This window comes from Phoenix dactylifera, chromosome 14 (assembly GCF_051530095.1).
Source record: "Phoenix dactylifera cultivar Ajwa chromosome 14, Ajwa_hap1_PhDact_Kaust_v1.1, whole genome shotgun sequence".
Taxonomy (NCBI): domain Eukaryota; kingdom Viridiplantae; phylum Streptophyta; class Magnoliopsida; order Arecales; family Arecaceae; genus Phoenix; species Phoenix dactylifera.
Genome location: NC_143203.1, coordinates 27,214,611 through 27,230,219, shown reverse-complemented (window position 1 = coordinate 27,230,219; position 15,609 = coordinate 27,214,611). Strand labels below are relative to the sequence as shown.

The following is a 15,609-nucleotide window of genomic DNA, read 5'->3' as shown; positions in this document are numbered from 1 at the left end:
TTTTAATTTTAATGGCAATGCTCACATGCGAGATCGGTGTGAGCTGCATGTACCCGGAAAAAAAAAAACCTGCAGATCTGAGCCGTTGAGCTCAAGAGACCGTCGCGATGCGGAACAGTTTTGAGTTAAAATGTTTCCGCAGGAACACATAAAATGACGCTTAGGCGTAGATGCGTCTTTTCAACGAGGTCTTCTTCGATAGCCTTCTCCCACGCGTAGAAATATCGCCGGCCGCCCTTGAAACAGTGGAAGCGCCAAAGTTTTCTTTCTTATTCCTTAATTTAGAAGTCGTTGCCCCTTCTCCCTCCGCCTTTAGATTTCGCCCTTTTCTTATCTCTTCGTGTTAATCGAGGGAATTTTCATCGGAGAATTGGGGATCTTTGACTCGAGATCTCGCCGAGGGCTTCTTTCTTTGCGATTTGAGGGATTCTTCTTGGAGTTAGGATTTCCGGAGATGGGTTCGAAGGATGAGAAGCCAGCGGCCGGTGGTGGCTTCTTCTCATCGATCACGGCGAGTGTTAGGGGTTGGGGGAGCGCGGTGCACAAATCGGTCAATGGGTACGGAAGCGCCGTATTTCTGATATTTTTTCTAACTCTTTTTCATTTTATGTTCTGTCGAGATTTCTTGAATGAGTGTAAGGAAGCGCTGCCGTTTTAATTTTGCCTTTGGAAACCCTAATTTTTATTCTTGAGATAAGGATGTGCTTTAGTTTAACTGTTTAAGCGACTATAAGATCTCAAGACCATCAAATTTCAATTTTCAGTACATTTTTGTAACAAATTTACCATATTTTTGAGCTTGTTGTTAGTTATTTATTTGTTGGTAGAAGAGCTTGGCCTTTTTAAACGCCATGAAATTGGTAACTTCTATTGTTTTAATTCACAGGATTTCAAGTTTGCCTTTTGAAACCGTAACTGTTAGTCTTGTCGTCAAGATATGCTTAAGCTTCAGTGACTGTTAGATTCGGCACTATCAAACCCCATTTATAAGTAGAATTTTATAATAAATTTACCGTGGTATTTTTTGCTTGTGATTGGTTATTTATTTGATGATAGAAGAGCTTGGACTTTTCAAGTGCACTGAAATCAGTAACTTTTTGGTTACTTTTACTTTAGAATTCCCTAAGGGCCATTACGTGAAATGGGGAGAGGCCTAACTTTTGGCATGTTTTTACACAAAATGGCTGCCTAGGACTCGAACCCATGTCATTGTGCTTGCAAGCCCAAATCTTTGCCATTGCACCAGGCAATGACCTCTTTTATACTCGCTCCAACAACAAAATTATCTTGGTAGAGCTACCTTTCTCCAATTCTTTTATTTTAAAATTTTAGCTGGTTTACTGTTTCATGTGCAGTTTGTTTACATCTAAATTAGATCTGCTGATATTTGTTTTTTTTTTTGTTCTCTTACCTGCTATTACTTCTATGCCTTGTGCCGTATGTTCATGATTAAAGTGAAATTATGGCATAGAATGACAGCAGTTCAAGAGAACTCCAATAGTAGAACTTTAGAGGAAACAAAAGTCCATAGAGTAATGCTTAATGCTAAAATCATGGCCACTCTGTATGGTCAACATCAAGGACGGCGAAATCGGTACCGGACACCGTACCGGTTGTCCGACGGAACGAGTTGGTCCGGGCCTGTGCGTGTCGGCCCGTACTGACACATCTTCTACGGCGGGGGAGAGGGAGAACGAGAGAGAAGAGAGAGAGAGAGAGAGCAGGGGAGGGAGTGAGAGGGAGAGGAGGCCCCGGCCGGCCTCTCTCTCTTTTCCTCTCCCTCTCCCTCCCTTCCCCGCTCTCTCTCTCTCTTCCTCTTCTCCTTCTTCTCCTTCAGCGAGGCATCTCGGTTTCAATGGCAGAACCGTCACGGCGGCTCGGAACGCCCTGAACCGGGCGGTTCGGGACAGTTTAGCAGACCTTGGTCAACATACATGCTTTTCACTAGGATTTGTTGTATTGTGGCCATATATCTTTTGATGAAACATCTTAAGATGCATATGAACTGAAATTGTGGGTTTGGATATATCCAAACCATTAATTCAACTTGTGTCATCTATCTTGTCAATGAAAAGTACTCATTTGGTGAATGGTAGATGCATGCATCGCAAATCCTAATATATTTTCTTTTAAAACTTCTAGGAAAGTGGTGTCATTCTTTCCACGATCAGAAAATGGTGCAAGAAACATTAGCAAAGCATGAAACAAGAAACATGGTTAAGAACAACCCTAATTTGGGAAACCATAAATTATGATCCTAAAACAAGCAAGAATATATATATGTGTATATATATATATATAGGCAAAAATGTAATAAAAATCTCATGAAAAATCACTACAGAGAACTAGTTTTCATTGGATTTTCATTTCAGACATAGGGTGATGTTTAATAGTAATCATAAATTTAAGATATAGCAACTCCTTTTTTTTTAGCTGACCCCAACTAGTTTGGATTAAGGCTTTGTTGAGTTGAGTATAGAAATTCCTCATGTTTTAATATATATATATATATATATATATATATATATATATATATTTATATACACACATGCTATTGTTCTTTATTGCATAAGAGAAGGGGAAAAAAGGATTCAACATGCCATGGTAAGACAGTTATTTTATCAGATCCGTCAAAGAGATTATTTAGACTCCTCCTTATCCACTTGTAGTTATAGTTCAGCGATTTTTCCCTCTTTGTTCCCATGAAGTTTTCCTGTACAGTTGATATGCATTTTGGAAAATGTATCCCCAATAAATCGAATCTGTTTCTGGATTTAGTTTTGAAGGAAAATTCCCAGGGAAGTAGGAAGCCCGTTTCCTGGGCAACTTTGTTTGAGTATATCATATTTTTCCTTCAGCTCGTGCTGATTTTATTCAACATTGTAGTGATTGTTGAGTTCATGTACTTAGTTGATTTGTTTCAACATTTTTTCAAGTAACTTGATTTATTTATTTATTGGTAGGACTAACTTGATTTATTTCATACTAGAAATAAGAAATATCAACTGACATATTTTCACATCTCAGGTTATTGGGCTATGAAGGACTTGAAGTTATAAACCCAGAAGGGGGCACAGATGATGCAGAGGCTGAAGCTGAAAGAGGAAGATGGAAGCAGGAGGTTTTGCTTTCCATCAATTTCCATACTATTTCATTTAGGAATTTTTATCCACTATTTTTTAGGAAACTTCATTCTCAACTACATATTAATTTTTTCCAGAAGTTACTATTACTAACATCGCTGTTTATGAACTTGTTGATGTTCTTTTGGTTTTGGTTGGGTTGTGCTCATGCAAGCTGTTGAAGCTCCCTTTCCATCCATGATTTGTTTTTTTTGGAGGGTTGTCACTATCCTTTTTTATTATCTGCAACTAGCATTTTTGAATATATTTGAATTTTCCTATTCTTCTAGGATGACTTACTGTATAAGCTAAAGAGGTCTAAATTATATAATATATAAAAATTAACTGCTGTTCTTCTAAGCAACCAACAATAGATGAAGAAAGGTTTTTTCTTTTGGTTGCCTTTGAAGAGCTTCTCAAGTATGTTATTAACTAATCATTCTAGATTATGTTGTAAATACTCTGAAATGATTATTTATTTATTATCTTAACTATGTATATATTTTGCTCAATTTATTATATTGTAAATGCTCTGATTGATTATTCTAGCATCAACAAGAAATGACTTGCTCAGTTCTATCATACATGTGAGCATCAGATTGTTGATTAAATTATCATGTTTCTTGGATTTTGTTACCTTATTTCATAATCCCTGCTATACGGCATCATTGTTTTGAAGCTTATATTGATTTAGTGATTTTTGATCTCTCTGTACTTACAGGATCGGGATGGCTATTGGAAGATGATGCAAAACTATATAGGATCAGATGTTACATCAATGGTGACACTTCCGGTCATCATTTTTGAGCCAATGACAATGCTTCAGAAAATGGCAGAGGTATGTGCTGAAAGGTGTTTTTAACCTGTCACCAAGAGGAGACTTGTCACTAAAAGTTATGTAACCCAGCTGTTAATTTAGAGATTTAATTTTTAACAAAATATTGCTTTATTTAATTCATAATATGCAATTATCATTCTGCTTCATGTTATTATTTGGGCACAAAATTGCCTTTTTTTCTCTCATTAGTCATTACATGCAATGTATTATAGCCTTACCATAGTGCTGGTACTGATTTTTCCATATCTTTTATGAATGATAACCATCATGGAGTTTAAAAGATTAGATCCAATGATTTAGCGGTTGAAAACTATTTTTGAGACTCTGATTTAGAGTTATGATTCCATCATGAGGGGAAAGTGCCTCCTGCCCATGATAATCTGGGAGCTTGGTTTTGTCTCATTTCTTTAAAAAATGGGGAAGTTAAAGAGGTGGATTATAGAGGATTATTGTTTTTTTTAGTTGAGGACTGGGAGGTTTTTATTTGATAAGATGTTTATTGCTTTGAAAAAAGATGTGAATTGCTACCCTTATGATGAACTTGCGGAATAAAGGCTTGTTATTTGTCCATGACCATTCGAATTTATATCACATTCTCCTAGATTGCAGTTGTTCTATTTCTCCATCATTATCTTCGTTACTTGGACTCTAATACTAGCTAATATAGGGCACTGGTGCAAGGCCTACGTCTTCATGTACAATATCGTTCGTTTCATTCAGAACAGCAATGACAACCATAGAGAGCTGTATAATGGAGTGCAGAAACTAAGAAATCTTTTTAATTTTTAGTTTATTGATTAATGTAAATTAAACCTTATTTATTGCAGATCATAGTTTTTTGAATAGTAGAGTGAGTATGATTTGATACATGGCCTACATGAAAATTTGCAGTGTCAATATAAGCAGATCAACAGAAAGGTTTCAGTTTTGAGCTACGATGCTGTGAAATAAATAAATAAATAAGTTGCCTCGTTGGCTGCAACTTGCAAGAAACTGACAGTAGGCTTTAATATCTTAAAGATCTTGTAGATTATTGCAGATTCAGGAAATGCAAGAAGAACTTCTTAGATTGTGTCAAATAATAAGGCTTTGCCCCTCTTTTTCAAAACTCAATTTTCTATTCTTTGTTTCCAATGAATTGAAAAAAATATTGCTCAGGTAAATTTGGCTTGATGTTAGTTTCGTTATATGGGTTAATAAGCAAGTAACGAGTACTACGATTGTCATTTATGGGTATTTAGATAATCGGATTTTAATTTTAGATTAGCATGTCTGAGTTATCTACCATGTAGAATCTAGAAGTGCTAAACATGCATGCCATTGTAGCTCCTTGAAGACTGTCTGTAGCATCACTTAATACTTGTGCTGAATACTATTATAAGGTTGACCGTCACTATAAGTTCTTTTAACTATTTGTTGACCATAATTTTAAGTTCTTTTAACTATTTGTGTTGGATTTTAAAATTACTTTTTACTATTTTTTTATACAAAGGGCTATTATTATAAGGTTGACCATAACTGCAAGTTTCTTGAGAATTACAATGGGGGCACCACCAATCATCCCAAACACTTGGGGAAATGCTTCCCAAGGTTTGATCCTGGAGCCTCCTCCAAGTGTCAGACGGTTGGATTGCAGCCTATTTTGACATCCTGCAATTTGTTTCGCATTGTTTACCAGAACTCACAGTGACGTTACTTATTCTTCCACTCCTTATCTCTAACCTCCTTGAGATAAATTCTAATCTCTCTCCCTATCCAAGCCTCCCAGGATCTTCATTAGTCATACCCATGCTGTTGCAAGTGGTTGTCCACCACATTGTCCTTTCTATGGGCAATTTGCATGCTTCATCTAATTTACTCACTTTTCCCCCTATCTCTCTAAACTCATCATACATCCACTTTATCATTCTAAATTCTGCCAGAATTGAAAAAAAAGAAAGTCCATTTGTTAAACTATATAATCTGGCTTGCTAAGTTTAGATGGACCATCCAGTCAAATTTTTACCAAAAAATGGTTCTTTTGTTATGTTTCCTTGCAGTTGGCCATCATGCCAGCTTTGCTGGTAGATATTATTATTTGACACTGCTAATTATGTGCAACATGATAAATTTTGTGATTTTTGTTACAGATAATGGAGTACTCTTACCTGTTAGACATGGCAGATGAATGTGAAGATCCTTACATGCGTCTGGTCTATACTTGTAAGTGCACATTTCTGAATCGTTTTATTCTGTACATGTATTAGTGTTAGATACAACAGAATTCTGGCTATCCTATGCAGCTTCATGGGCAATATCCGTCTACTATGCCTATCAACGAACGTGGAAGCCTTTTAATCCAATCCTCGGGGAGACATATGAAATGGTCAATCATGGTGGTATTACATTCATCGCAGAGCAGGTATTGCTTGTTAATTCTTTGTATTGTTCTTTTGCTCTTTTCTGGAAATTTTTCTTCTGCATTATTTGCAGAGCATCCAACATCACATGCAAATTTATGGAGTAGGTTTATAACTATTCATATATGATCCTAATCTTCACAAGAGATAATGTTATACCATTGAGTAATGATAGTGGCTTTCTTTTCTAAGGAATTCATTGACTCGTAGTTGGTCTTCCTTCTTTACCAATATAGGTGAGTCATCATCCTCCCATGGGCGCGGCACATGCTGAGAATGAGCACTTCATTTATGATATTACTTCCAAATTAAGAACTAAATTCTTAGGCAACTCCGTAGAGGTATATCCTGTTGGAAGGTGAGCATTATGTATCTTTCTTTCCCTCCTCCGGAAAGGCCATTATCATGACATATTCTCAAGTGTTGACTTTTACCAATATCTTCCATTATTAACCTTTATATTTAATTTATTTAATTTTGATATTAAAATTGTAACAATTTCAATTGAGAAAGCATATGAAAGGCGTGCGCACTCTCATAAATTGGTGCTAAGGTGTTGCAATTGCTTACACGATTATCTTTACTATGATGCAGGACAAGGTTGACACTTAAGAAGTCTGGTGTGGTCGTGGATTTGGTGCCCCCTCCCACGAAGGTTAATAACCTTATCTTTGGGCGCACCTGGGTTGACTCACCTGGGGAAATGGTTATGACGAATTTGACAACTGGAGATAAAGTTGTGCTATATTTTCAACCATGTGGCTGGTTTGGGTATGGTTTGTTTCTTGACATCACGTGACTTGCCCTAAGTTTAATAAATATTCAAGTTTGATAGCATTGGGCAATGAAAACTGGAGTATAGCACATCATTGAAGAGTGGTGTAAGCTGTCAGTTAAGTCGTTCTCTGGAATATCCTTGGAGCTGTACATGACCTGTGATATGGTTACCTAGGTTGCTTTTGTTGTTGATGATTTTTGCATATCAAATAATATTGCTCTGCTGCAAAGGAAAATGGTGGCAAAAGGAAAGATTGTTAATGCCAACTTTTTCTTTACTGCAATGAAAAGCAAAGTCTATGTCAAAACTCGACTTGCATACTTTACATAATAATGCAGACCAAATACCATATTTAGGTCTTATAGTGAATTTTTGCTCCGCATCTTATATGAAATTGCCAATTGTTTCAGGGCTGGTCGATATGAAGTGGATGGATATGTATATGATGCAGCAGAAGAACCTAAGATTTTAATGACTGGGAAATGGAACGAGTCATTGAGTTGCCAACCTTGTGATCAGGAAGGAGAGCCCCTCACAGGCACTGAACTGAAAGAGGTCTATTTCATGTTATATGTAAATTGTCATTATTTTATAGTTATTCTCTTTCATTTCATTAAGTAGCTTGTCATCATGTTTATTCTGTGGCATGTTATTCATCATTTATTGATTTTATCATGTTGCTGCATTCGATCCTTGTGCTGATGACCATGTTTGTGCTTACCATATTGTGCATATAAGCTACCAACTAGTTTTGCCATTGGGTATAAAAATGAGTTGGACTCTATACTTTATGTTAACTCCTTATAAAAAAAGTTTACAATTTTAAAGTCAATGATAGGCCATCCACAGATCTAAACCATTGGACATGATCTATAAAAAAAAAGCCTAGAAACTAAAATTCTTATATCTTGGTGGTTTCTAACCTATGCATCAAATAGGTACAAAAATTAACGATATTAATTGTACTAGTGCGGTAAAATTCATGATTGGGCGCATAAATTGAAAATTCACTTTATGGATTATGATCTGCACATCTTAAAACATGAGTAGTTTTAGATTCACTAGGTTTTAATGATTAAATCATAGTAAAACATAGTATCATGCTATAAAAAGTATCCACTTTGATACCTACTTGATGATTAGATTAGAGACCACCAAAATATATGAATTTTGATTTTTAGACATTTTTGTGATGTATATCATGTTTAGCAATTTAGATCTTGAATTTGGATGATCGATCATTGATTTTGAATTGTTAAAGGAGTTAACGTAATGTGTGTAGTCCAACTTTATAAAAGTAGACATGTTCTATATAGTTGGCAAGAGGAGTTCTCTACTTGATAGCCCGCATTATGTAAGTATTCTAAACATTTCACGATGTTTTCTTCTTGAGCTTTAGGGGATGCATATATCACATCTGATGTAGGTTTAAGCGTGTATACAAATCATGATACTTGAAATTTCAAAATCCTTCTAGAGCAAATAACTGTGAAGAGATTTAATTCCCAGTGCTACAGATTTGGTGGTGAGCAATTAACCAAAAGAAAAGATGAGCATCTGAATGCCGACCAAGTCGTGCAATATCTGTGGCTAGAGTTGTTGTCTCTAGGTAAACACTGTCGATTGAGGCAATGGAAGGGGATACCAAAGCAACTAAGAAATTTTAAGGCATATTGGACTATCACATGTAACAAGAAAAGGTTCTTAACAAGTTTGTGTATAACTGGATATAATTTGAAGGATGTTGCATCAAGATTTCAGGTTTGTGTTCAAGGTGCTTTATGTATGATACAATCCTGCTTCACGGCATTTCAGAATTTCCTTGTTATGGCTCAGTAGTTTTGCTACTCTTCTATTCAATTTTTATTTTGAAATTACAAAGTTTACACCTTTTTCCTATTTTTTATCAAATTAGTTGGATTCCTTCTAACACCACTGCCTTTTAAATATGTTATATTTCAAATGATGTGTATTAGTTTTTATGAATCTAGAAGTAGGGTTGCTAATAGCCTTGCATGCAGTTACAAATTTATGATATTTTGGTTCGGCCTATTGAAATTTGGAAATACACAGTCCTGCAGCCATGACAAGAAGATCGTATATATTCTAGATTAGTTACAGTATTTCCTGTCAGAACCTAAAATGTTATCAGCAGTATACTGGAGGTTCATGTAAGTAATCAAAAATCTGAAAGAAATTTCTTCAATATGTATTAGGCGGAATAGGGCATTCAGTCAGCATTCGCAAGTTAGTTTAACCCAGAAGCAGTAGTAGAAGAATTTTGCTGGCTATCAACAACAAGTATCAAGTCAGTAATTTTAGCTTAGTAAAAGTAAACAAATCTATACTATATACAAGAGGTCTTCCAGAGTGTCCGTAATACCTCTGAAGGGGAAGGCATTCCATGGTTTGCTTATGTGATAAGCATGTGAGAAAGAAAATGTTCAACTTTTAACTTTATCTTTTTCTTAGAGTCCCAGTGCTACCTAATCTCTCTTGCATCTGTTTCTTAGAGTCCTAGCATGGAAGCTTAACATGTAATTTTTTTTAAAAAAAGAAGAGTTGCTACATAATTTGTCCAAATCCATGCTGATTAGAGAGTAGTCAAATCTCAACCCCCTTTATCTTACACTCTTAAAAATCTGTAAATTTTAGAATTTAAAAAAAAAAAATCACATCTGGCTACGTTTTCAAGATCTAGACACCAAGCAATAGAAATTGTGAGTGCATGAATGAACAAGTGTTCCTATACTTTTGCTATCTTATTTTTCCTCTGAAGGGGAAGGTGAATGAAGACTGATCTAATTTATTTCATAGTAGGGATGAAATAAACAAAAGTTGCCTGATGGCCAGGGTCGATCATACCTTGTTGTTCATGCTTGTTAAAGCAGTTATCTGAAACGTAAAAGCTACAAGGCACTGGACAACCAAAAATATTAGGGCTACCCTGTTTCAGAAAAGCAGCCTATGTTATGTCAAGCCTTGCTGCTGGATATGTAGCATATGTTGTGTCAAGCCTTGCTGCTGGATATGTAGCATATGTTATGTCAAGCCTTGCTGCTGGATATCTGGTCCGTCGTATCTCAATACTCTGAAGAAGCATCATCACCATAGGCTAGATCTTGGTTAATCCTCCCTCCATGTCGCACTTTTCTGACAGTATATTTCTCTCTCTGGTGCACCATCTGGTAAAAAGAATAATTAAGAATTAGTGCTTTTCTTCTTTCTGTTACTGGTTCACTGGAGCGTGGAAAAAAAATTGTGGGCTTCTTCCCTTGCAAAAAAAAAAAAATAAATAATTCAGGAATTGGAAATGGCTGCAAGTTATTACGACCTTCAAGCTTCCAGCAACTTAGTCATTTATCAAGTAGGAACTTATGGTTTTTAATTTATGAAAAACCTGCATAAACTTGCTTGACTAGTACATGTTTACTTGATTAGGAATTACATTTTGCAGTTCAGGTTATCTATCAAGGCTTCTTTATAGCTCAATTTTTTAAATTCTGCACTTCATTTTGTCTGATCCATATGCCAAGCAGATGTCACTAATTCTGCAGCATCGATGGCTTGGTTCATTTTGCTTTCCATATTATCCAATCACATCTAGAGTTTTTTCTTCTAGCTGCAGTAATTGGTAAAATATTTGGATATCTGAATCCAGGTCTGGAGGGTTGCTGCCACACCGGATAATGACAAATACCAGTACACATACTTTGCCCATAAAATAAACAGCTTTGACACGGCACCTAAGAAGTTATTAGCATCAGATTCCCGATTGCGGCCTGATAGATATGCACTTGAGAAGGGTGATATGTCTAAATCTGGTGCAGAAAAGAGCAGGTATGTTTGCACATATATCCGAGTTCATGTGCCTTCAACTTTGGTTGCATTACTGAACATGTTAAAAACTTAAAAGAGTGCTCGTCGCTGAAGTTTGGTTTCATTAGTAAATGACACTGGATGTCTGAGGGAAAAATTGCACCTTCCATTGTTGCACACAACCTAAAGCTTGAATGCATTTGCCGAACTTTGCTGCCACTGAAGTACATGTTGTATCTTTTACATTTTGCATTTCTTATGGTTGATGTGGTTGGTTCTCAGTCTGGAGGAGAGGCAGAGAGCAGAAAAAAGAAACAGAGAAGCAAATGGGCACCAATTCACTCCAAGATGGTTCAACTTGACTGGTGAAATTACTCCGACACCTTGGGGAGACTTGGAAGTATACGAGTACAACGGTAAATACACTGAACAAAGGGCTATGATTGATAACTCAGATTCCATTGAGGAGGTTGACATCAAATCAATTGAATTTAACCCATGGCAGTACGGTAATGTATCCACCAAATGAAGTATCGGATCTGCATGCTATCTCCCTATTTCCTTCATTTACAAATGCATTTGAGCTATATATTGTTCTGTATTTGGTGTGGTGCGCTGATGGTTTGAATTAGTATGGCTTACTGTTACTTAGCTTGAGGTTGTGTGCACTTTCATATATTTGTCTATTAGTTATTCTTAGAAGCTTGCTTTACATTGTGAGATTTCCTCTCCTTTTTAACCTGTTTTTATTGTATCATGCTTGCATTTCTTTCCAGAAACTGAATTTTATTTGAGCACCAAAGTTGTTGCAATGTCCATTTGTGTATAATTTATATTGCAACAAGTATAATTCAAGTTTCCTAGGGTGTTACAAGGCTTGAATATGATGAGGTCAGACCCGTTTGGTTGGCTGTTTGTGCACGCTTTCCAGGTTCAAAAGGTGTTGTTGCTTGTTGGGTGTCTAAATTTGATCTTACTTTCCAGGACTTCTTTTGTCTGCTAGAGTTACCTGTCATGTTATTTTCCCCGGAACTTTTAGAGCTTTATTGCAGATAGCCATGAAATTTACAGGTAAAAAAACAAAAAGGAAAATAACGTTCCACCCTAAACTCAAGTTTAGGGAAATCTGGTACACACTCCCTCATCTTTAAGAATTTTGGGAGCGATCTTTTGAGTTTTCAAATTATTCTAAAATGATTCGGATATTTATTTCTGTTAATAAAGTGGTGCCGGCTATCGCATCATAGCATAGCATAAAGTTGTAGGACAAAAAATACTTCTGATACCTTCTTGTTTGGAGGTAGACTTTAATCTTCTTTATGGAGCGGTGGTGGGAGGCTGCCTGTGCGTGCTGCTCCTCTATCATGATGCCGCCCATCGTCGCCGCCGGCTTTTTCCTCTGGTCCGGGTGAACCCTAAACAAGATGGTGGTGGGAGAGGCCGAGAGCCGGCGGAGGGTGAAGGATTGTCGGGGTTGCACTATGGGTGGTGAAGCTGTCGGAGAATGAGGGACGGTCTGAAAGAGGCGATGGACTCATGGTGGGAGCTATCGATGCGGTGGAGGCTGGGGGAATTGGGATGGAAATCATAGGGGATGGAATGGCAGGGGGGAGGAATAAGGGTTGGGGTTGGGGGGATAGAAATTGGGGTGGGGATTGTAGCAGGCATCATAGGAGGGAAAGGGAGAGGAGAAAAGGCAAGGGGGTAATGCAAATGGTCGGAGCGGTAGAATTGTGGGAATGGATTCATGGGAGGGAAAGAGGAGTTGGATGGGTGGACGTAGCGATGGGGCGGCAGGTGGTAGGGAGGAGGGGGATAGCCATGGGGATAGGGGTATAGTTATCCACGGAGCTCCTCTTTTTTATTCTACTCTCCCTGTTTTCTCTTGCTGCTGTAAATTTATCTATCGAAGTGGATTATTTCTTCTTGGTGCTCTTTTTTTCCCCCCTAAGAAACGTCACGTCGAAGGGATTGCTGGGATTGCTCGTATGCGTTGAGAAATAACGTGTTCTTGCTGGTGTGGTGGAGGTCTTAGATGTGCCATCTCGAATGCCATCTCCAAGAGGCGGAAGCTGTTGGTGTGGAGGTTTTGAATGTAGGCCCGGATGTGGGAGGGAGGGGATATTTTTGTTGAGGGAGCGTCTTTTTATTTTGAGTTTTTTTTGCATTTATATATTCTTCTAAAAATTTAAATTTGTACAAATATTAATTTTTTAAAATTTATATTTATTTCTGTATTCTCGTAAAATATTGTTTTTCCACAAATGTTTCTAATATAACGGTTCTTCTAATATTGTTAATAAAAATCATATTTATTTTAATTAAAAATAAAATATAATTTAAAAATTATTTTTTTATTTTTCATCGTAATTGTCTTTTATAAATATTTTTTTTGCACATCTACCCATTAAGGATGTTTTAGTCATTTTATTTTGAAATTGTTAATTTTTTAATGGCGTTAGATGACATGGGTACATGTACAAAAAATGAGGATTAGAAAAAGGTAGAATAACGAAATAAGTGTTTTACGAGGATATACATATAAATATCAGGTTTAGGAGGATATTCATGTAAAATTTGATATTTAGAAGGGTATTCGTGCAAAGAACTCTTTTATCTTTTATCATATGCTAATAGCATGGGCTAGTCGGGCAAGCTGGAGCTTTATTTTGAAATACTTTTAGAATTTGAAAGGTTATTTTATTTTAAAAAAAAAATAAGGGTGATTTTTTAAATAAAAAAAAGAATAAGGGAGCGTACACGAGATTAGCCGAAATTTGAAAAAGGTGAAACTGTAATTTTTTCAGAAAGAGAGAAAAATAAAAGTGTGGGTAGCGCTGCTTTCACGACTCTCAGTGGGTGGATGGTCCCAACTTCATATACTTAAAAGGCCTCTCTGTACAATATGGTGAGGCATCTTATGGTGACACATCTTTTAGAGTTAAATTTCTAACATTCTCTGACAAGTAAGAAGTTTTGCCATTTCATGTTTCAACTAAATCCAAGACATTAAGTAGCTGGCCTAAAGGAATATTTGGTGTGCACATTGTCATATATCACATTGATCTTTCACGGGTTATTAGAAGACAATTCCATTGTCTGGCGAATGTTTGTGGTGGGCCTCTGGTGGCATGCATTTCTAATTGCCAATAAATTGTTATGGGACGACGATGGCTCCCTCGGTAACCTGCTTTTCTTGGCTCGCAAAGGGCAGTCCTTCCCGGCTCCCTAGTCCCATGGGTATGCTTTCTTTCATTCTAATGTATAGAGGGAGAAAGGGCTGTTTTACTTCTTGTTTGACACTTGGGTGCTGTTTCTACTCCAGAAATGTATGATATGGAATGGAGTTGCCCCTCATTTTATCCTGGAGAAAAAAAAAAAAAAACCAGAGATGGAATTATTTTACCTCAAACAGGAGGAGCCAGTAGGAATCTGTTGTTCCATTTTATATGTTCACAATGCCACCGTCATCATTACGTATCGAAACATTTTTACGATGGAAATCAGCAAATCCATGTTAAAAATGATTTATCAAACATGAAACTAAATTAGATGGGAAACACATACCCATACCCACCTTCTAATTTCCATCAAGCATGATCCAAGCGTTCGAGCCATAATCTCTCAGAAAGCACCAAGATTTCAACTATCCGTTGTGCTGCTGCTGCTGCAATTATTCCCAGTATTACTATGTTATTCGAGACCTAGATATCATGGTACCGTGATAGCAGATGAATAGTACCAAAACATCACCGAGGTGGTAGCACGGTGGAAATGAGGCTTTGATTTCACTGGAGTGGCCTAGGTTCGAAACGCGCGGGCGTCGATTAAATGTCGGGACCGGATGCCCCCCGCTTGTTTATCCGGTGAAATCGCTATCTGGTCCGCCGGTACTTAGGTGGTGTAGATGTGACGTACTCACACGTGGGGTAACCCACGGGTAGGAGAGGGTATAAGTAAAATTTGTCCATCTGCATCGAACATTCTCCTGCGGGAGGGGGGGCAGTGTGGGGTTGTTATGCTGGAGAGATCTTCCTCTCTCCCCTCTTCCCTTTTGTTGTACCAAAAAAAAAAGAAAGAAAAGAAAATAGCGCCAAAACTCTTTTAGAAACTAGGGAGGCTTTACCCCAGTTTATGATCTCTGGGACCAATCATCCCCAGCCACAGGTATAACAACACATGCCATGGCCTTAATTTGTCTGTGTTTCTTTCGAATGGTAGGTGGGACCATAGGCTCATTTTTTCTCTTTTCCAGATGAGAACAAATCATGAGTATTATTAGTTTATATGGTTGGTTGTCAACTACCAATTTGTCATATAATTGTTGCCTTATTACTACATCCAACCACGAGAAGATGATGGCAGAGAAATTCTTATAAAATATTGGAGACATGTACATATGTGCAAGGGCTAGACTTAGAGGCTGGGGGCAGGATGAGGTGGGGCCCTCCGGCCCAGCTGCGTTTTGAATGAGCGTCATCAGTGTCGAAGTAGGCGAGAAAGTCCTCTTCTTTGCCATCAGATCGTTATCAAATAAAACTTATAAAAGGTAGGGACCAAAAGCGATATATTCTTTTCAGCTGCATGTGGACCCTTGATTCGTGCGATCCACTTCTTTATCAAATGGCCAAACCTGTACACCGAAGAATGTTG

The 15,609-nt window shown here is 37.3% G+C and overlaps 1 protein-coding gene across 1 annotated transcript; it reads left to right on the top strand.

The window, feature by feature from the left end:
* Nucleotides 1-155: 155 nt before the first annotated feature.
* LOC103697080 (oxysterol-binding protein-related protein 3A-like) lies at nucleotides 156-11,768 on the top strand. The gene is made up of 10 exons (XM_008778862.4): nucleotides 156-558; nucleotides 3,028-3,121; nucleotides 3,844-3,960; nucleotides 6,090-6,162; nucleotides 6,243-6,361; nucleotides 6,596-6,717; nucleotides 6,954-7,130; nucleotides 7,548-7,692; nucleotides 10,799-10,977; nucleotides 11,239-11,768. Exons 1-10 carry the CDS (start codon nucleotides 455-457, stop codon nucleotides 11,483-11,485), a joined length of 1,377 nt encoding a protein of 458 aa, XP_008777084.1. The 5' UTR covers nucleotides 156-454; the 3' UTR covers nucleotides 11,486-11,768.
* The last annotated feature ends 3,841 nt before the right edge of the window (nucleotides 11,769-15,609 follow it).

Coding starts and splice junctions, on each gene's coding strand:
- LOC103697080 (XM_008778862.4), top strand. CDS start 455: ATGGGTTCGAAGGATGAGAAGCCAGCGGCCGGTGGTGGCTTCTTCTCA. Junction 3,122..3,843: donor GAGGAAGATGGAAGCAGGAG/GTTTTGCTTTCC, acceptor CTGTACTTACAG/GATCGGGATGGCTATTGGAA. Junction 3,961..6,089: donor TGCTTCAGAAAATGGCAGAG/GTATGTGCTGAA, acceptor TTTTTGTTACAG/ATAATGGAGTACTCTTACCT.